General features: G+C 44.3%; 2 protein-coding genes across 2 annotated transcripts in view; one reads left to right on the forward strand and one right to left on the reverse strand.

Moving 5' to 3' along the window:
- Positions 1-6,508, forward strand: part of LOC142885010 (SPRY domain-containing SOCS box protein 4-like) — a 51,375-nt gene extending 44,867 nt beyond the window's left edge. The window contains exon 3 of the mRNA XM_076021085.1: positions 3,960-6,508. Within this exon, the coding sequence (XP_075877200.1) occupies positions 3,960-4,087 (128 nt within the window). The 3' untranslated portion in view covers positions 4,088-6,508. The remainder of the gene's footprint in view (positions 1-3,959) is intronic.
- Positions 6,509-8,128: 1,620 nt separating this feature from the next.
- The window catches only part of clstn2a (calsyntenin 2a), a 108,768-nt gene continuing 94,571 nt past the window's right edge, over positions 8,129-22,325 (reverse strand). The window contains exons 10-18 of the mRNA XM_076021087.1: positions 18,867-19,029; positions 14,686-14,852; positions 14,340-14,488; positions 12,031-12,236; positions 11,760-11,927; positions 10,853-10,998; positions 10,625-10,745; positions 10,135-10,325; positions 8,129-9,979 (exon numbers count right to left, since the gene is read on the reverse strand). Coding sequence (XP_075877202.1) covers positions 9,749-9,979; positions 10,135-10,325; positions 10,625-10,745; positions 10,853-10,998; positions 11,760-11,927; positions 12,031-12,236; positions 14,340-14,488; positions 14,686-14,852; positions 18,867-19,029 — 1,542 coding nt within the window. The 3' untranslated portion in view covers positions 8,129-9,748. The remainder of the gene's footprint in view (positions 9,980-10,134; positions 10,326-10,624; positions 10,746-10,852; positions 10,999-11,759; positions 11,928-12,030; positions 12,237-14,339; positions 14,489-14,685; positions 14,853-18,866; positions 19,030-22,325) is intronic.

The following is a 22,325-nucleotide window of genomic DNA, read 5'->3' on the forward strand; positions in this document are numbered from 1 at the left end:
CGGTGTCTCGCTGCGGTTGTTTGTCTTCAGATTTACTTCTCTGGTGGTGTAAAATGGTAGAAAACTTGTTTCAGTGCAGCTTTGCTCTGTATGATTAGCAGAACGGACTCTGTATTCAAGACCTCGTCAAGTAAAATAAAAGGTCACTCACTGTTATCATTTAACGACACATTAAAAATAGTTATTCCGCCAATTAGAAATTTGTATCCTTAAGATTTTTTTTCTGGTCCCACACATTAGTGAAGACCTAACTCGTTCCTCCGTCTTCCACAAACAGAATTCCCATCGAGCACTTTGACCAGTGGCATGCCGTGTTTCTCTACAGATTCAGTTTTTATTGCATTTCTGCCATTGGCTCTGCCTCGTTCGGCCTTATGGAAGTCAGTACAGCACTCAGGTGACAGGCCTATGATGAAGTTGATCAAGACCGGGAAAAAAAAGGCTTTGACTGCAGGTCTCTCTCGTAAATGGTTGTAGATTAGTGTTGAAAGGAGGTCAGAGCTGACAGATGCCCCTTACGGACAAACATCTGCGTTTTAACTTCGTCATAACCTTGCTGCTGTTGACTCGCAAAAGTCCTGCAATTACAATTTTAATTTATTATTGACTTTAATTAAAGGATTAGGGGATTACATGCTCCTCTGGCTTCCTCAGCCTCTTGTGCTCTCAAGCACTTCCAGAGCCACACCGAGGACAATGATAATTAAATAGTTTTAAAGAGGGGGCACACTTTTTTAATGTCACATGTGCAACAATGTTTTTTGTCTCAGCCCATAGCAATGATTTTTGAATGTGATAGATGGATATTTCCATGTCGCTGATGCAGCACTGTGGAGGAACGAGGCTTTGACGGCAGTGTGCAGAGAAGTCGAGTCCAAATATCCTGAATATGCAGTCATGATTGTGATGACTGAGGTTTAATTGCTGACTGTTCACCTTCCTGACTGAACTAGAAGGACTCACCTGGGTCAGAAGCCACTACCTGGTTGCTGGGAGGTGACAATAAGGATATGAAGATAAAATGATGCATTTTTATAGCATTACATACTGTACAATTAATACCAGTAGGAGGGGTAATTTGTAGTCAATACCGTAGCTCACCACTAGGAGGTGATCTAGCAAGCTTCCCAAGTCTGGCTGTCGAGCAGGTGATGCTTCCACAGCATGTCACGTTTCAGCATTTCCCCCCCAAAAATTATTTGACATAAAAATGCTGCTGTTTTTATGCCTGTCATAAACTTTTTTAAGCTATTTTTTTCTTCGCATATTCCTCGTCATTTGTCAGACTGTGCTTTTGCCTGGACATCCCCTCAGGTCACTTTTAACATCCATCACCAAAGTGAGGCTTCCGCCGGCGTTTTCGGCACACCCTCGTAATCGCTGTCTTCACAAGATAAATCCCACCGTGGCTGCATCTCATTATGGAGCTGGTGTCGCATCGTGCGCCTGCCCTTATTACTTCATGCCCCTGTTGCGGCCGACCCAGGGTCACAACTCATATCCATATAAATGCTTCTCTTCGCGGCGGCACGAGCCGGGAACACGTCAGATATTGGATCAAATTATTACCGCGCAATAATTCTCGTGTGTAAAACTGTCCTGCTAGACTCACAAAGGTCCGGCCCCTCGGCCGATTAATAAAACCAGAATAGATTTTGCGGGTAAACCAACCAGTCGCTAAAAGGTTGGCAGGTTTTTATTCCCATCACTTCATAGGAGCTGTGCAGAAAAGAGGCGGGGGGAACTGGATGATTCACAGCCATGATGTTCTTTTTCCCGCACTAATGGGTCGGTGGTTTGGTTTCTCTGAGATGGACTCACTCTGCACATCCTCGGCTCTTCATTCACCTCTGGAGAGGGTCAAAGTCCAGACAACCTGAAAAAACTCCTCAAGAAAATCACATTGCACCACTGGCCCTAAACCTGCCAGCGTTAACCCAGTAGGATCCCATCCAAGGCTGGCTTGTTAAAGTGTGAAGCCTGATGCTGCAGCAGAGCTCAGTGCGTCTGAGCCTCTGGCCTCAGCAGCTGGGCCCGCTGCCGGAGAGACTTCTGGCAGGATAAAACATCTCGTCCAACATACACAATCAATACGTCTTATCTGCTTTCAGTCTGAGAGCTCTGTTTAAAAGCCAGCTGTCAGGAGCTGCTGAGGACGTCAGCTCTGCGGAAGGAGGACAGATAATGGATGTGATGCTCAACAGAGTCCGACTGAACATTTGCAATGCAGATCACAGCGTTCTCAGCATCGTAAATAAACGTATATTCCGTGGTTTATCTCGTAGCCATCTTCACAATTGCGGTTATTTCTTCCGTGGCCAAGTACGTGAGACGAAACAAGGGAAACGACAAACGGGAATACGGCTGCGTGCGTGTGTCTGTGTGTTGTCTTTGTGTTATCTAGTGAAATTATCTCGACTTAACAGAGCACTGGGAAGGAGTGAGCGCACTCCAAAAGGATTTGATTTGGCACAAATTGCTCTTTTTGGCAGCATCAAGCACATGCGCACGAACACTCACACTCACACTCACACTCACATACACACACACACACACACACACACACACACACACACACACACACACTGGTTAAGTTAAAAGAAAGTTTTCAGAGACTTTTTGGTGTCTTTCATCAACAACATGGATTAGAAGTGAATACGCCACAGCTCCAATCAGGACCAGTTCAGGCTTCTTAAAGCACAGAAGCTCTGGTGTCAATCTGTTCTCTGCAGCTGTGCATGATGCCACTCAGACACAGCAGACATGTTTCCCCTCCTCACGCATGTTGGTGCAATGAGAGGAGGCAGGACGGGGAACCAGACAACAGTCAGTCGTTTGAAGCCACAGTGATGAAAGAGTCACCGTGGCTGGATGAGCAGTAATGCCACAGACACACGGCAAGGACACACACACACCACACACACACACACACACACGTGCTGAGTTCCGGCAGGTGTTTGTTTGTATAGCGGCTACGCCGTCCTCCATCCTGTGGGTTTAACCTTGAGACACACAAGCGCGCGCGCACACACACACACACACACGCGCACACCTTCTCATCAGCTGTTGTTGTATTCCAGACGTTCGCTACCAGCTGCTCCTGTAGCTGCACCGCTGTGTGTGTGTGTTTGTGTGTGTGTGTGTTTGTGTAGACAGCAGGAAGATGCTGATCCTGCTGAGACCCGATATGAGACCTATATATCTAAAGTGAATATTGCATTAGAAGTCTTTTTTACTCAACTCCATATCGTCCACTAACTGGTTTCCATTACTGCGGCCCTCTGCGGTCTGTGTGTGCTGCTGCTCAGGCTGCAGCCGCCGCTATCTGTTACCTCTTCAACCCAGTCAAGGTCAGAACAGAGCTGGACGCAGATCGGTGCAGACACTTCTGCTGCTGTACCACAGGTGCCATGTTGTGCAACACTCACTTTAGCACTCTGTCTCTAGCCAGAGTAGTGAAGGACAGTCCTTCCTGTTCTATGTCAGCCTGCTGTGCTTTGCACAAGATGTGCGCTATAACGCATGCTTCTCCAGCCTTTGTGATGTCATGAGGGGCAGTGATGCCTCTTCCCACATAACCCCCGAAACCCCAGCCAGGTGTTGGCTCCGCCCTCTGAGACCGAGTCGTACACCCCTCAGCCTCTAACAGAAGATCCGACAGAGCATCAGGTTTCTTTTCCTCAGTGGAGTGGGTGCAGGTTTATGATGAAGATCTGAAATCAGAACCCTGGAATTAATAGGAAAAAACCAATAGGTACCAGCATAACACGGTTAACACATATCATCCACAAATAGATGCCCTACATTCACGTAGGCCACACACTCCAAAAAAAAAGCAGGACAGCTGTTATCAGGAGAAGACCAGTCCATGCAGGACACATCTGCCCTCTGTGGCACTCTCGCGTGCCCACGTCACTAACCGTCTCCTTCTCTGCCCCTCCCCTCCTCCACACCTGCAGCTGAGCCCCTCCCTCTGATGGACCTGTGCCGGCGTGCGGCCCGCCTGGCGCTGGGCCGGGAGCGGCTGCAGGAGATCCAGAGCCTCCCGCTGCCCCAGTCCCTGAAGAATTACCTCCAGTACCAGTGACCGACACCAGCAGCATGCAGGGCGGCGCACACAGCCGGGAGCAGCGCTGAGACCGGGGGAGGCCGGACGCAGGAGCGGCGTCACTCCCACAGCTCAAACCAACTGGACAGGAAGGACCTGGATGGCACCAGCTTCTTCTGGACCTCCACCCGCTTTTTGTTTTCTTCCCTCTGTGTCTCGACTTGAAATAAATTATTGAGGATGGTGTCCCACCGGCGCTGCGCTGAGCTCACCCGGACTGAAAGGAAAACGCTCATCCTCTATTGGCACGGGCGTGTCAAGACGACCGCTGCCCCCTAGTGGTGAGGGTGGTGAAGTGTAGACAAGAAAGCACACTATTTCTATTCCCCGGAGGCCTTTTTTTCGACACAGTCTGTCACCATATCATAGCTGGTGGATACTATAGTGTGAATTGGCAGGCTGCAGGGCCCCGATGACCTCGAGGATTTAAGCGCTGACTGTTTTTTTTTTTCTTAACATGACTGACAGTCTCACCAACAGCCCACACACACACACACACACACACACACACACACACACACACACACACACACACACACAGAGTCTGTGACCGTTAGAATTCATGATAAAAAGTACACATGATACACGCAGAATATATATATCCAGGCCTGCGATGACATCTGGCTGTCATTCACGTACAAAAATGCCCAGTAAGGCTGCAACCACAATACCCGTCCAGTTTTTCCATGACATGACATGAAGCCACCGAGGTGAAAATTATTGGCATGAAGGAAGGGAAAAACTGATCAGTGTTGGATTTTTAACAGAAAAAGCTATTGCTGTCTTAAATCTTAAAGACTGTTACTGGCAGGAGAGGAGTTGGCAGAGGGGCAGTTCCCTCATCCATTGAAATCATGATTGGGTTAGTTCACGACTACAAAAAGACAAGACTTCACATTCTGGCTATTTGAATAATGAATGGCTTCTCGCAGTTATTTGAAATGATCCACTTTGAAACAACAAGCTAAATGGAATATTTAATGCTTTGGATATAATCGGCTCAAATGAACTCATCAAGAAGGCTTCAGTCTATTTGTGCATAGAGGACGTCTTGATTAATTAGTTAAAATGAAATACTGAAAATCCCAATCAAGCTGGGAAAACAGATAAATATTTTATTTTATTTTTGGCAGCATTGTACAGATGTCACCAACTATGGAGCTGACCGACATCTTGAAGTATCTCAAAACTTCTCTCTTCTTTTAGCAACCATCAAAATGTGGATGTACTGAAAACTGTAAAAGAAAAAAAATAAACTTTTGACTGGGAATTAGGATTTTTTTTTTTTTTTTAAGCATTCCATTTAATAAAACAAGGAGATAGAACAAGAAACATTTCAGGGAGTTTAATACATGACCATGATAAGAAAGTGATGCCTGTAATGTTGGCCTATGTGAGAATTATGAATGATGTTGAAATATAAGGTCTACCATTATTGTTTCACTCTGCATTTCTACTGAGGGCTTTATTGTAGAAAACAAGTGGGGCAAAAGTGTTAAGTCAAACTGTTCCTCACAGGATGTGTGTGTTATGATGTCAACAGCGACCAAAGTGTTTCATACCAAGCCATCAAGCGTGTCAGAGCCCAAGGTTTGCGGTCTGTCGCAGTCGGAACTAGCGCTAGCATCCCATCGCTGGCTTGTTTTTTTTTTGGGGGGGGGGGCCTCGCCTGCTGTTTGTAGCAAATCTACTGTAGCTCAACGGTACCAGACACAGTCTGTCTGCTGTCCACACAATTGTCTTAATGATCACAAACAAACAAACAGACAAAGGAGAAGGATCAGAACAGTGGCGCTAGTGCTCTCACTGGGTGGAGCAGAAGAACTGAGGCAAATATAGATCACACACACACACACACACACACACACACACACACACACACACACACAGTAGACCAATCATGTTTTGTTTCCTAAAAGCTTGAGTCACTTTTTTTTAACTTAAGAGATTGTTTCTTACTTTTTTTTGTTATTAATTTTATTGTGAGTGCGATTCTGATGTTGATGATGATGACGATGATGATGATGACGATGACAGGATGAAGAAGAAAACGCTGATTATTTATCACAAGCTGGGTATATATTTGTTCCTTTTTTTAAAAAAAAAAAGTAAATTCTGATGGTTACATTCAGGGGAAATTATTATTACTGGTGATGAGAGAAAAAGGTCGTTTTCTTCAATGCTGCTTTTATATTATTATTGTTATTGTTATTATTATTATTATTATTATTATTATTACTCTTTGTTAAAGTGTTCTTACCTCCTGATTTGATTTTTTTTTAATCAGATAGGATGAGGCGGGAGGAAAGGGACCATTAAGAACGTAGTAGAATGTATGGAGGGACAGACAGCGTCAACACATATGAAATGTGAATAAAAGTGAATTTGGAAAAAAAACAACCTCAAAAACTCTGTCTAATTTCTTTCACAATTTCTGCTGTTTTTCTTTCTTTAAAAAAGAATTAATAAATAAAGCATATTGACAGATAAGCTAAACATTTACTTCTGTCTGCTGCTGCTTTTAATCTTTAAAGTTAAGTGGGTAATAAAATATGCAAAAAATAAACTGTCAAGTTTAGCATAAAAAAGAGCGACCCAACGCAAAATCTCAACATGTCTGAAAATAGAAAAAGACGTAGTATATTGTGATCAAGATCATTAAAGGGGCCACATCATCCTGAAACTCACTGAAATTATTTTTCTATCACAATTTACAATGAAAATAATTGATTGTGAATGTTTGCTCACATTTTTTGGAGAGTAAACTTGTATAAACAGTGCGCACAGCTATTCTCCGGTCGATTAATTTAGAAAACTGTAATCACAGTCAATCTTCATATTGTAGTGGGCCCTTTGCCTCACTCGAACAGCGTCCGGTAACTTTATGACTACAATATCTATATCTACTGTTTTTCTGTTCTCACGATTAAAGTGCCAACTGGTGTCTCGCTGTTGGAAAAAGGGAGACAATGCAGCTACATGGATGAGAACAAATCCAGTCTGTTGTCAGGAACAGCAATCCCTGGCCAGCACTGAGCCCATTATGGTTTTATTGACCGAGCCTTGATTAACTAAAAGGGTACATTAAGGTACTAATTAGCCAATCATGTTTTCCTCATCCTCAGGGAGCTGCTGGGCGGAGAAATGTAAGGTCAGCATCACTGTGGCCAGGCAATCTGGAGCAACGCTTCAGCCGCACAAACACCATCCATTGAATTAAACTCCAATTAAGGGCCGTCAGATTACACAAAGAGCCACACTTCTTCTTGACTTGACTTGTAGGTCCAGTTGTTTTCAATTCCAGCTCATCTAACAGTTGAGTTATAGGTTCATTTTTAGATTGGATGTGTTTACATAATGTTTGGAGCCGTCATTAGTGAAAGTAGACGTAATATTCCTTGTCAACACACATTTGGGAAAACTGCTGTGAGATTTGCTTCTATCTAGTGGACAAAAAGCATATTGCAAAGATACAGAACAGAAAAAACTGACAAAACCAGCAAGAACTGCTTGTATACCTGCAGTGGATTCGACAAGATATTATTAATGATGATTTTCAAGATGATTTATATGATTTCTAATATAATATTCTCCCAGTCAACATACTTTTAAGAGCAACAAATCAAATGTACACAAGTCAAGTGTGTTGAATCTTTGCTTCAAGCCGGATGGAAGATTTTCACAGGTTTTTAAAAACTTGGGGAAACTTAGGAAAAGTAGCCATTTTAACTGGGAAACATCCAAGGGGGCGATGAGGAAAGTAAAGAGACAAAAGTCATGTTAGATTTCCTCAGAGGGAAATAAAAGGGTACATCAAGGTAATTAGTCAATCATGTTTTCCTCATCCTCAGGGAGCTGCTGGGCGGAGAAATGTAGGGTCGGAGTCACATTACATTACACATACACTGCTTAGGCTCAAGTAAACACACATGCTTCCTTGAGTCAGATGAATGGAAACCCATTGTAGTGTGGTGCTTCCCATGTGCAATACATACACCATGAAAAAAGGAGGAATGCTGGTTAGATTCTAAAACAAGTCTTTATTGGTCAATATACAGAAAGCAGTGGGATGACCACTAAAGAGACAGAAATCCCAACCTTTTATCTTACAAAAAAGAAAAAAGAAACAGATATATAAAATAACTGTCTGGAACGTTTTACTTGTTGTTGTTTTTTTTACAGGATTTGTTTTCATACCTCAAAGAAACCTTAAATCTTCTCAGAAGCACACTATGACAAGTGGGAACAGGAATCAAACAAGGCAATTTATTAATTTATTTTACAAGGATGGGATGTCAATCACAGGTGCTTAAAGGCCAATGGAGGGAGGAGTAGAGGACAAAGTTCAAGACAGGAAGTAATCTTCACTGATTCTGTATGAAAACATTTGGGATGTTTCCTCTGAGAGGGCATGACGATGGCAAATGGAGTCGCTATGAATTCATTCTGAAGAGCCAAAAGGTTCGGTTTGCATGTCCACTCTGCATGGTGTCAGTCTGATCTACGTCCAAGTCAAGGTCCGCTCTCGAGACAACGTCTCCTGGGTATTAAACAGGTTGCTCAGATGCTACATGGGGGAGTTGCAACATAGGAAGTGTGTATTTTGACCCATGGCAGACAGTAAAGTCAGGACATCAGCACTTCTTTTGCAGTTCTTCTGCTTTTCTGAAGCATGTTTAGCCTGCCGGCCTTGGGTCTGGTGAAAACACCTTGCTAGACTGTCCCTGTTTCTGCCTACTGGCTTTTTACTCTGAGTCCTTGACTGCATAGAGAGCTCAAAACTATTAAGTAATGTGCTTTTTTAATCATTGTTACTGTCATTACTTGAACAAAATCAAATAAAACATTTTTTTTTATAATTCTGCTGCTGCTCAGCAATTATTACATTAAGCTACATGACATTTTTAAACATATATTAGTTCTGTTTTTCAAATAAACGAGGACAAGTAGGATCTTGTTTCTCTTTAGCGTCCAGGCCACAGAAACACAGCACTGAAAAGTGTTGAGAGAAACTCAGCACTGATCACACAGAGTCACAAACAGAGGTTTCAGAGATGGAAAACAGAGGCACACACACAGGGTGACAGTAGTTATGCTATACCTATTATAGCAGAAACTAAAATATGGAAACATTTAAATAAGGGTTATGTACTTTCTATGTATATGGATTCCTCTCAACTATATGTGTTAAGACGCCAATCTATTGTTGAACATTTGTAAGAAGAAATCAATACAAGTGTGATGTGAGGATGCATGTAAATGCAAATGTTAGCAGTCGGGACAGAAGCCCGTGTGACCGTCAATCTATCTGCGAATTAGAGCAAATTCGTGAGAGTATAAATGTCAGATTTTGCAGCACACATGCGCAACTTAATGTAGCGGACATAATAAGAGGGCTGCTGGCAGATATTCATCACTCGTTTTTCCTAATTGTCGGTTGGCTTTGATGAGAATAAAGAGTGACGCTCACTGAATCTGTAGTTTTACACTTTGTCCAGCAGAGGGAGAGGTTTCATTAAAAACAACACCGGAGAGAGATTTGTGGGGAACAACTGTGCGCGCGTGTGTGCGTGCGTGCGTGCGTGTCCAGATGATGCAGAGGGGAACGTGAACGGAGTGTTTCTATGTGTAGGTGTGCAATCAGTAAGTTGCCGAGGATCTGTCCCACTCCACTTTCCCCTTCTGCTTTCTCTCCCTCATGTCCACTCTCTTGTCCTTCTCTTCCTCCTCGTCTTCATCGCTGTTGTCTGACTCAGCGCTGGTCATTTCCTCGACCTGTCCCTGCCCCTCCTCTTCCTCCTCCTCCTCCTCCTCCCCTTCCACCTGTCCCTTTGTTTCGTCCTCATCCAGAGCGTGAGCTCCTTGGATGTTCTAGAAAACAGAAACAGGTTCAGTGATTGTCACCACAGGTCTAATAATACAGACCAATTTCTCATCTTCTACTGTCTGGTCTTTCATTTGAGTCTTTTGATGTTCATCTTTAGACATGCTGACGTGACTAAACGCCTTTTCAATCAAGCACAAACCTCCATGGGATTGACGGTGATGGTGAGTGCAGACTTCTCCCAGTCTTCCACAGGGTCTTTGCCTCCGTCCTCGTCTTCTCTGGACTCCTCCTGATGCGTGGCATGAATCCGGTACACGCCAATCACCACGATGACCACAATGGCGGCGATGCAAACTATGATGACGGCTGTGGCTGCCGGTGGCGCTGTTCCTGGAGGACACGATGGAAGAATAAGAGTGAAAGAACTTGAACTGGACGGATGTTGCAGCTAACTAGCGGGAAGTTGAATCTAATAAAGGGTCCATCTACGTCTGTTTGATTTTTAAGAATTGCTTTGATGCGCGAACGAGCTGGGCCCAGGAAATCAATTTTTCCCCAGACCTCTGCAGCCGCTAGCAGGATGTGTTGCGTGGGAACAGCGGAAAAACACAGTACTCTTTCCAGTGAAGCAGCATTCTGACCTCTATTAAACATGAATGTGCTTCAGCTGCGAGTGGAGTGCGGCTCACCTGACATGTGTGAGTTGAGAGTGTGTATCATGAAGGGGTGATGGACGGGTCTCATGTACTGGGGCTGGGCTGCCATGTGATTGGCATGTTCCGGGGATACCGAGTGGTGAAGAACACTGACCTGCGGGGGCAGAGGGTACAACCTCATCCGCATGGGAGAACAGCAGGGGACCACGTGGGGTTGGGAAAATACATGCAAGGATTGTAATGAGGAGCTTTGAGACTGACCTCCAAAATGAACTCATTGCTGGTGTATCGACCGTTGAGTTCAGAGCAGGTGAGTCTGAACTTCCTGTCCGTCAGGGCGGCAGGTCTGGAGTTCCTGTAGCGCACCTGCCTCAGCGCCTGCTCATAGCGCGCCATGGAGTCCACGCCTTGGGAAACACACCACAGGGGCAAAATGCCAAGCTTGAAATCATTAGTCGTTTTTTTTTTTAGCATGTGACATTACAACAGACATGACCATTTAAAACATAATAATCAGTCAGACAAACATGAAATGCAGATATGCTCCTATGAACAAGTGCAATCATTTGAGATTAATATGATGGGAAAGCACTTGCTGTGAGCCTGTTTGTTTGTTTTGTTTTGTTTTGTCCTTATGCTTGTGTTAGGTTTCTAATTCAATTGTTTAAATTTAATTTAAATTATTTGTATGTCCAAATGTACAGCACTTTGGCTACCCCTGTAGTTTTTAAAATGTGCTATATAAATAAAGTTGTTGTTGATGATGATGATGATGATGATGATGATGATGATGATGATGATGATGGAATTAAACCTCCGTCAACATCCGTGGTAGCAAGTAACTGATGGCCTGGTGAATTTACTAGCTGGTGCAAGCCAGTTAGTAAAGACTGCAGCACCATATTGAGCCTCACAGTGACAGCAAGAAAATATCGCTGCAGCTATTAAACAACCATGATAATGTTTTATTGTCATTTTTTACATTTGAAAATCAAGCATTTACGTTAATTAGCGTAGCATTGCAGCCACACGCCCCTCACCAACAGGGGGCGATACAGCTCCCTCAGCTCAGTTGAGAGAAGACTAAAGACATCAGCACGGACGCATTCCAATGCATCTCACGCTGACTTTCTGAACGGCACTCTCCTCTCTGGCGCCCCCTACCTACCGTATATAGAGATCCCAGAGGTGGAGTTGGTGGCGTCCAGGTGTTTTCCCACCAGAGCACTGTGGTGAATCTCCAGACTCTCCCTCTCGGGGTTGAGCTCCTCGCCGATCACCAGCACGTCGCAATAGTCCAGGTTGTGCATCACCTCGGTCACGCCAGGCCGCCGGGCTGCAGGCAGTTTGCAGGGACAGTGTCACAGTAGCTGCTTTTCGTGTGTGTGTGTGTCGCACGACACGGCTTGTGTTTACTGCGCACGCGACTCTCCACTCACGTCGGCCCAGGCCGTCCCCCTTCATCACCGTGCTGGTGATGCGCAGCTCCTTGAAGGGCGCCACACCCAGGGGGCCGCGCAGGTCACCGGCAGGCCTGACGAGTCGATTGGATCCTGTGATGGTGATCTTCGGTTCACTGGGCGGCAGGACCATCACGACCGCCTTGATGTCGGGGATGGAGAGACAAGAATCCTCGCCGAAGCACCTGGTGAAGGAGGAGGAGACAGAAGAAATCAACAGTAGGGTACAAACCTTGCTACCGTGAAGATGGTTAAGTGTGAAAAAAAAAAAAACAACAAAACAGGACCAGCGGTGAAACAGTGTGACCGTGTGAGATGCAGGACCTCAACCTTTCATTGTGAGTCAGTCTCTGAGTTTTTGTGTCTGTAAATGCAGAAAATAGAAGAATGAAAGATTTCCTAATGTTCATGTTCACGCTTCCTTTGAACACAGAATGAGGTTTGAAGAAGCAGCAGAGACAAGGCCAATTAGAAATTACTCTGCAATTCTTCTCCACTATATTCAAACTGGCTCCAAAATGCGTCCTTAGTTTGGCATGAAAAATTCAAAGTGGAACATTACAATGAAAGTGAGGCATAGTTTCTTAAGTTGTATTTTGGGATGGATTTTTCCAGTATAATCAGCTCTTCACAGGGTTGAATGCTTTTATTTGCTCACTGAGATCTGCAAAGCAAAAAAATAAAAAAAAAAAGTAAAAAAAAGATTAAATTTAATCTATTCTAAAATGTTACTGGAAAACTGTCTAAATATTTCTACATTGGTGTGCCATCTTCTAAAAAGGCTAAAATATCTTTGTTGCAACCACTGGATCTTTGAAAACAATGAGCAGGCTGCGCTAGCTGGTGCCGTGCTATTTCCTCTCAAAACAAGATATGAAAAAGGTAATGAGGGCACACATGGAGCTCATACAGAAAAATAAGTGTTTGAGGAATCAGATGTACTGAACTCTTTAAATTTTCAATTTGACTGATTTCTTAAAATGTGTCTCTTGTGTCCACACGAGGACTCAGCTAAGGACAGGAAGTGACGGCCACCAGTAAACTTCCTCCTACACAAGGACACAAAAGGACACATTAAAGGAATTATGCCACTGTATACTGTGTTATTGTTTTTCTGGCTTTGTTTTCAACATAAGTTTAGAGTGTGGAGGAGGATTCATCTGTCTGTAGACTTAGTGGAGCTGTGAAGTGGTGACGAAGCTGGAGTGGAGGACTGCAGGCACGTAAGCAGAAACACACACACACACGCACACACACACGCGCGCACCCACACGCACGCGCACACGCACAGACACACACACACACGTCCCACCACTAAACACATACAAATGAATGCTCACGGCCCCCCAAAAATCCTTATGAATATTTTACTGGTTAGGGGAGTCAGTCAATGCCACCATTAATTCAATGTGCCTGTGTGTTGACAAGGACGAGGTCACTGGTGAGACCAGGGCAGGGAGTCCAAATCAATACCTGCATGCTGCAGACTTTCAAAACGGCCACAAATGATTAACAGAACTTCATTTAAATGAGTAATTCGAGTCACCTGAGGAATTTGTCAAATGAGCGGTATGAAAATTCCAGAAACGGGTGACCTGGATGTAAATGAATAAAGGTTTTTGTCCAATAAAACCAAAATATGTGCTTGAATGAAGCAGAGGACTGACGACAGTGCAAATATTACTCGTGTGGAGATATATATATATATACACACACACACACACACACACACACACACACACACACACACACACACACACACTGTCCATAAGAAAAGTCTTAGTTGTGTCCAAACAAAACAGGCAGCAGGCCAGTGACACCAAATTATTGATAACCTTTTCAAATTGCCTAATAAAAAAACATGTTCATGTGAATGTGATCTTAGTGTCTGCACAACAGATATGTTTGGTTGGATTTCAAATGTTGTGTGGCCACTGAGCAGCATGAGGTCAATTCAGTCCCTGTTATAGAACAGAACACTTAGAGGAAAATAGAAAGAACATCAAATAAAAATCAAATAAAAGCAAGAAGATAAAAGGAAAATAGATGCCAACGAGGTTCTTTAGGCGGAACAGATGGCTTTTCTACTTTACGGTCAGTGAGGATCATCAGTCAAATCCTGACTTTTGATTCTTGCCTTGTCATGTTGCTGCTGAGCGCTCAGCGGCTCAAACCTATTCACAACAACTGCCTCTGCTGGTGCTACTACAGACCTTTAAGCATTTTCTTCCAGCAAAAATTGTCCATATTTTTCATCCTTATCCAACATTGTGTGTCGCTGGACTCACTGCACTGTGGTGATGATGTGCAGCCGTCGGAGGCCCGCCGTTGGGAACTGGCGGGAGTTGATGTAGGAGACCTTGGTCATGGCGGTGTTGATGCTGTCCACGTCTTCTCCCTCCACCACCAGGACGGACTGGGCAGGGTTGAAGTGGAACTGGACACACAAGCAAGCAGCAGTTGAAAAGTCTGGTGCAATCTTAGTTTAACGGCTGTGGTGCTGCAGGGTCCATGTGTGTGTGTGTGTGTGCGTGTGTGCGTGTGTGCGTGTGCATGTGCATGTGCATGTGCATGTGCATGTGCGTATGCGCGTCAAAGATTTGAAAAGTCAATCCATCCACCCTCCTCGCACACCTTAATGTCCTTGGCCAGGCTTTCCAGGGAGTTAATATCCAGGCCTTCCTTGCAGGCCTGCAGACAGGAGATAACTTTCTGGGTTTCGATGCGGCCAGGTCGGACAGTCAGTCCCGACAGGCTGCCGCGGAAATACTGCGTGAATCTTGGGGTCGCGACCTCGCCACCTAGTGGGAGAGGAGACAAGGTGGGCGAAGAGGTGAAACATGGAAAAGTCGACGCTGAAGTGGATGTAGAAATACTAAATAAAAAAGCAATTTGCTGAAGATGGACAGATTGTTTCTTTTACTTCAGTCTGCCTCAGAAGTAAAACACCACTGACATGTGCGCTGTTGTGTCTGTGCAAAATTAACCTCGCATCAGACAAATCCTTTAAAGGAACAACCCTCGAGTTCTATAAGAATACCAATATACAATGAACAAAAACATTTAAGAAAAAAACATTCTTCTTGGAACTTCCATCAAAAAGCTTCTTCATCAGATTCAACATAAGGCTGTTTTTAGATAAATGTTCTTGATGACTGCTGTTCATAATCACATTTCTCAGGAGGCACCAACTCACTGCATTTGTGTTTGCTGTGGTTTTTACATGTGAGGCAGCACATTTAAATTGCTTTTGGGTGATTTGGGTGAAAAAAAAAAGGGGGCGGGGGGTGTAACAGATAAACAGACGCTGCTGGAAACGTAAACATCCCGTGGCCGCTGATGTAAACACACAAAACCTCGCCCGCAGTGCTGGCCCATAAAAAGTGGATTAAGAACAGCAGGCGGCGGCGGCCAGAGCAGCGTGGCCTGAATTTAGCCTCACATTAGCATCTCCAGCCGTGAAGAGAATCAGGAGCGGCCGGCATTTCTGGCAGAATCATAGAACATCGTTGTTATGCCTAACGTCTCTTTTAAAATAAGAGCACACACGAGGAACACTGTGTGCCGTGAATCTCTGTGTCTTTGTTCTCGTCGCTGCACAGCCGTATGTCACTTCCTGTCCAGTCACACGCTTTGGGTGCGTGTCGTCGAGTTCCCATCAGTTCTGCCACTTCTCACGTCTGTCGCTGTGCATCCATCCGTTCTCCCTCACCGCTTCTTCTGCGCTCAGGCTGGTGGTGCTGGAGTCCATCCCAGCTGTACAAGGGTTTCCACCCTGGACGAGTCACCAGTCGATGGCAGGGCCACACAAACACTTAGACGAGCCAAAATTAGTTATATTTATCCTCAACCTGCTTTGTTCAATGCAAAGACGTGTGTGTTAAAATATGAGGGGGGGAAAAAAATCTAAAAGTAATGAAGGTACAAGAAACACTATAAAGCATTAAACATTTGTACATTACTCAGCCCAAACATTGGCTGAGTTGATCAGAATTAAAGCATTGTTGTTGTTTTTTTCCATTTTAGCACATTTTAGCATTTTTAGTTCCGACTTCCTGAAGTCACTTCTACTGCTGCCGTCCTTCAAGTCGATGCCACTGCCACACTACCATCATTTTGCCGCTTCCGCCCTGATTTCCTGCTCTTCTCCGTCACCTGAACTCAGCACCTTCCTTCGTTACCCTCCGCAGTCTCCAGTTCCTCTGCTTCACCACTGACATCGCTGCCAACCCACTTCCTGTAGCTGCTCTCATCCTGTATTGAAGGGAAGCTTCTCTTTTCACCTGCACCGTCTACATGACTGTCCCTTCTGACCCTAAATGAACCAAAAAAATTTAAGTGGCCCACAGTCATGCTTTTGGCTGTTATCTTGTTTTGGTTCCAGGCTGAGGGGAGAAAACACCATGTATTATTTATGTTGTGTGTGTGTGTGTGTGTGTGTGTGTGTGTGTGTGTGTGTGTGTGTGTGTGTGTGTGTGTGTGGTGGTGGTTTAGATGGAAAATGACAACTGTGTGTCTGCTTTTAGCTAAAGCTTTGCAGACTGCAGCAGATGGCAGGTCATGAAGAATTAAAGGTGTTCGTGGTAAAGGTAAGGACGAGGCTAAGCAGGCGCTCACAGGAGAACATGTGACGGCACAAAGCAAAAGGACATAATTAGACCACCAACTAACATATTTTGTCGCTGATTGAACGTTAATATCGCTTTTCATCGCCATTAAGCGGGAATTGTTGTTTTGATTACCACCGACTCCTGCTTCATTGCTACAAACACTTTATTAGCATCTTTGGTCCAAACCGCTGATTGGTGCAAACGATCTGAACCCGCTGCAGCACATTTAAAGTGCTCTCTCACACTGACGAGAAGCTCTTCAAGGGCCTTTAACACTGGCCGCCTAATTAACTATTGTGTGCACCGAGGACCCTTTGCGCGTTGTGAAATAGATCTTGTTAAACACATTAAATTAGCAGAGCATTCACAAACCAGTATAAAAAATATTGAATGGCTTCAGAATTAGATTGAACACAACAGTTATTCTATTTTTTACATGTCAATTGCTTCCATCATGGCCAAGTGCTGATGAAAACATCTAATTATTTGTTTTGGCCTTGATTAACTGAGATGTTGAGATTGCTTTTTTCTAAAATAAACAAAATGAATGAATAAGAGATAAACCTGCACCAGTGAATAAACATGCTCTCCAACAAGGTCGTAAAGGTGCAGCCTTCTTTGTGCACGCCAAATTGAGCGGCAATCCTTCCAACGCTGGAACACCTTCGCAATGCCGACCTTCCTCTTGATAAACTTGCGTGGTGTCAACAACGCACTTCTTCCCTGCAGCCGCCTCTTTCTCAGTCCGAGCGCCTCTCATCCGCACGTCTTGTCATTATGTTGTTGACTGTGGGGGGTGGGGGGTGTGGAGAAAAGGGGTGTGGGGGCGGGAGGGGCGCTGAAAGGCAATCTTGCTCACTAATGGCCTGCAAAGTTATCAGTTGCGGCTTAGTGAAGCTTAAAGCTGCTTCATTGGGATGTAATAGCTGGCAAAGTTGTCCTCCATTCACTCCAGCTAATCCTTCCTTCAGGGCTTTCTCTCACAATCACACATTCGTGGAAGGAGGCAGAAAACGCGGGCTGTGCAAAGCAAAGACGCTGGCGAATAAGAAAAAATGAATTTAGAAAATGAAAAAAAAATCCCAACAAGGCGGGAGAGTGAAAAGAAATTTAAATGTCAAGCAAATCAGGACGGAGGGTTTTTTCCATGATGCTTGCAAGCGTCGCCAGCACGTTTTGAGGGCAGCCACACAAGCGATCGCCGCTCTCAGTTCTGCCGCGCTTGTAAAGCACTTCTGTGTAATTATTCCAGGCATAAACATGGCAGTGGGCTTGTTTTGATTCACTCCAATATCATCACAAGCTGCTCCGATTGACATGCAGAATTTCCTGTTTGATAGCCGCTCTGCTCCAGCCTCTCCGTTTCAGGAAAAAACCCCAGAAAGAAATACCCAGAAATGTTCACAGCTGCAGGGCATAAATCCTAATCTCTTTATCTATCTTGACAGGAAAACTCCCGCCTTCCCTCCCTTTGTGCTTCCGACGGAATCTTCTCCTCCCCGACACTTTCACTCACTCTGATGAAGAGGCGGCGCTACGGAGCGACGCCTTCAGCGGATCCACTGACCTCCGGCATTTTGTCTGCCGCGCACACATTTTTATTTCCCCACAGATGTTTAAAGCTGCACATGTTAATGTGTACGTTCTATTGAAAATATCTTTTACATCCGTCCAGTGATCTCTAGTCCGCTGCTGTTTGCTGAATAGTGATAAAACACAAATGACCCCACTGGAGCACAGGATGTATTGCACATGATTATGACAGATTGACAAAGAAGTTGCGTTTGTAATTCTCCTGGCATTGATTTTCAATGCTGGCAAATTAGAAAGTCAGCCTGAATTTAGCATTGGGTTATTTGTCATTTGTAAGTACCTTTCTTCCTGTTTGCCGTCAAGCCCCAATATTTACAGCAAGCTTTTGCACCGACTCCAAATAAAACTGGAGTGACAGGAAATATATTTCCACTGCGCCGTGTGAGTCCATTTAGGATTTATTTTTTATGTTTTTTATTTACAAAGAGTCTTCTTTTATTCTCTGTGGAGCGACTCCTGTAACCGCTCTCTTCTTTTATTGATGATGAGCTTTTGACAGCAGTGGTAAAATTGCTGTTATTCAATTAAAAATCAGCTTTGAGGTCAACAAACAACAGACGCCATCTAATCCAGACCAACTTTAGAGGCTGGATGCGGGACGGAAGCACGCACCTTGCCAACAGGCGCCCACAGTCAGCTGCGTGTCGATCTTGGAGGTGTGGATGGGCCAGTCGTCGGTCACCAGGTAGGGCTCGTAGGTTACACCGTCCACAAACAGGGTGACGGCCGGGAACTCCACGTTGATGACGTAGTAGTGCCACTCTTTGTCGCAAATCTGCAGCAGGGGACAAAGCCAGAGGCGTTACTGTTGTCAGCAGCGTTTCAGGAAATGCATTACGCTCCAATCTTTGAACTAAGCTTAAAAAAAAATACATTACCCCAGCAACCTCGTTTCTTGGAGGAGGGCTTTTACTTAGGTTAGGAATGTTTTTGTTCTGTTTTTTCCCTGGGCGGATTATGTTTACAGGGACACCCTTGCGAAGATGAGGCTGTTTAGTTCAACCACGCAGCCGAGACCGCAGCCACATCCTTGAACGCTGCCCGCTTCCCCCCTGCCATTAGCCAGAGAAGGCAACGCAGCAAATCCCTCCCCTTATCCCTGGATCATTTGCTCCCCGTCGTCAGCGAGCTAATGAGGTTTCCGGCTAATGAGCTGTTCATTAACGGTGCGGGGTGGGCGACGACGGAACAGGGCAGCAGAAAATAATAGTTGGGCTTCTCTGACTGTTCGAAACTTTGCAAGGGCACACGCCTTGGTCTCTCATTGCCCCTGGAACCACGACCTTTTCTCTGTAGCTGTCTCAAAATGCCTGCATTTAAATCTGCGACCGTAAAAATTGCTGTGATTTCAAAATAACCTGGCACTTGTCCTGTGATTGGCTCTTCACCATTTAGAATGAGGATGCACAGGGGACTGCAAGGAGTCAGGCCCTGTTATAATGTAAAGTCAGATGGCTCAGCAGGCCAAAAGGCAGCAGCGCACAAACCCACCAGACAACAAATTGGCCTATAAAAGACTGCATGGAGTCCTGAAAGCAGCAACACATCTGCTTGGTTATTTTGTGAATCCACAGGCGGACACTCTCACTTTAAGGCATTTAAACAACGTGTGCACTTCCTTCCAGGCTCCTCGAAGTCCTTGCGTTATTGTCCCTCCTCTAATCACCGAGGCAGCTGTTTCCCTGATATCGCTCCGAATGGGGGATTCGTTTGGGTTAACGGCAAACAAATTCTCCCCACTGAAGGCGAAAGTGTCTCTAATTTGCGATGCACGAAAGCAGAGGGGAAGATTTTTCTTGTCTTTCTGTCTCACAGTTGCACAAATACACAAACATAGAGCGTATGTGTGTGAGGGGAAAGTGTATATGTGGAAAACAGTACATTTACGGTGCACATATATAGATATCATGTGATACCGGCACAGTTTTCAAGTGGTGAGCCAGACTGAAATGCAACTTTCCATTTAGACACTAGTTGGCTCGCTGCTAGTGGGGGAAAATGACCCAAACTGAAGGGAGGCATCAGAGTTTTTGGTTTGATGATATTTGATTTAAAGGAGCTCCATGCTGTAGTTTTATACACTGAATTGTTGTTTCAAAATCATTTTTGGCATTCACAGAATTGTAATGCTTAGATTGGTACCCTTTACATTGACACAGCACCCCCTACTGGCCAAGCAGGGGACTGTTATGGCATTGGTTAAAAGAAAAATCAACAACTTCTGTCTGGCCAATAAAAAGAAGAAGAAAAAAAAGCATTTCACAGGTGTTGATTGTCAGCTGTTCGCATGACACTAAACCATCACAATAACAGTTGAGACAGCAGACTGCATAGGAGGAGCAAGCGAACAAAGATGGGGGAGATTTCTTCCACATTAGAAAACAACCACAACAATCGGAAGCGTTTACCTGGGAAAATTAAATCACCTGACTGAGTCGCATGGTTTGTCTCATGCAGAGACACTGATTGTTTCTGCCTTCATATCATAACTGCCACTCTCTCAATCTTTCTGCGTGTCAGGAGTGAACATCTGGTAACTGGCACCAGACCAGATAGAAAAGAGGGAAAAGACGAGGGAAATATGTCTTTTGGCTGATTCAGTAAAGCGGGTCCGCTGCTCGTGTACATAATACTTCAGCAATAAAGACCATTGCGCAGTGGCTTGAAGTGCTGGTTATTTAAACTGCACTTGCAGATGTCTGTTTAAAAGACTCTTCTTATCCATTCCAGACCCCCATATTTTTGTTCTCCCAACTGTCTTCACGAAAAACAAAAACCTAAAAGTACAGCTGAAAAAACATTTTAGTGTACATTGTCTGCAGAAGTCAAAACAAGTCACAGCAGCAAACAAAGGTGCCGCTCCTGCAGAACAAATCCGTCTATAAAATTCATGCTGCTTCACATTGAACCGGCACTCGAATCAAAACCGGACGTCTCTAACATCATAAAGAGAATAGCATGAACAGCGCTCACTCCTAAGGTCATGTGACATGTCTTTGCTGAGAGCACAAAAAGCACTTCTGCTGTGTGACTCTCAAGCTACCTTTTGCTGTGTTAATGGATTAAAGCACATTAGTGAAACAACTGGAGGTCGCAAGAAAAGGCTTTTAAAAGAGAAGTGCAAGACTGAATGGAAATGTGTTCAATTGTGAAAACTTATTTTTCATCTTTGCCTTTTTGCTCAGAATGGGATTGCCCCGCAAAGCTGTGAGTTCGATGGATTTTTTTTTTTTTTTTTTTTTTTTTCGGTTTGTGGAGCTTCATGCTGTGCTTTTCAAAGTGAAACGCGGCATTAAAGAAAATGCCAAAAAAACTTTTACTACAGGTGGAGAGAAAGAATAACAGAACTTTTTTGTTGTTGTTGATCATACTGAGATTTCATTCATTCATCTTTAAATGCTATGGTCTAAAACTTTCACGGTTGGTGTTGGTGTGGGGAACACATGTAGAGACTTTGACAACAAAGTTGACTGTGACTTTGACAATCAAACGTGGGAGGGCAGTGCTGTGGACCGCCTTTTAAAACCACCAAAGAAGACCAAGTGGAGGAAAATGAAGAGAGCGTGAGTTTGTACCTTCAGGCTCCTGCTACAGAGATCAGCGTCAGCACTGCAGCAGCGGACTGGAGGCTTTTCTACTTGGGAAAGATGTTTTTGTTTCACTGATCACTGGTTTTTGGCAGCTAGATTTTTGTTATATTATCTCTTTTGAGCTTTGAGCTAACTTTGATTTCAATAGTGCCATTTATGTTAAGTTTTTAGGTTTTAGAGGTGCTGTTCTTGTATTTTGGTTTTGGTAAAGTAGATAGAGAGGCTTTCTTTTCCCATTTTGACAACTTCTGTTAAATAGATAGCTCTCGTTCTTTTGAAGAGTCTCTTTTTGTTATCTTTGTTTATTGAGTTAACAGCACCAGTTGGTCGCCTTCAGTTGTAGTTTTGCCTTGTTCTTTTTGTTTAGGATAATAAAGCCTATTTTAATCTTTTACACCTAGCTGAGGGTTTTTATGTTACGATCTCTCACCTTTTAACATTTCGAGCCGGTCGTAACATGAATATATTAGAGAAATTGCAG

Source organism: Nelusetta ayraudi, unplaced genomic scaffold (genome assembly GCF_046127955.1).
Source record: "Nelusetta ayraudi isolate G7.1 ecotype Tasmania unplaced genomic scaffold, CSIRO-AGI_Nayr_v1 ptg000011l, whole genome shotgun sequence".
In the NCBI taxonomy this organism is placed as follows: domain Eukaryota; kingdom Metazoa; phylum Chordata; class Actinopteri; order Tetraodontiformes; family Monacanthidae; genus Nelusetta; species Nelusetta ayraudi.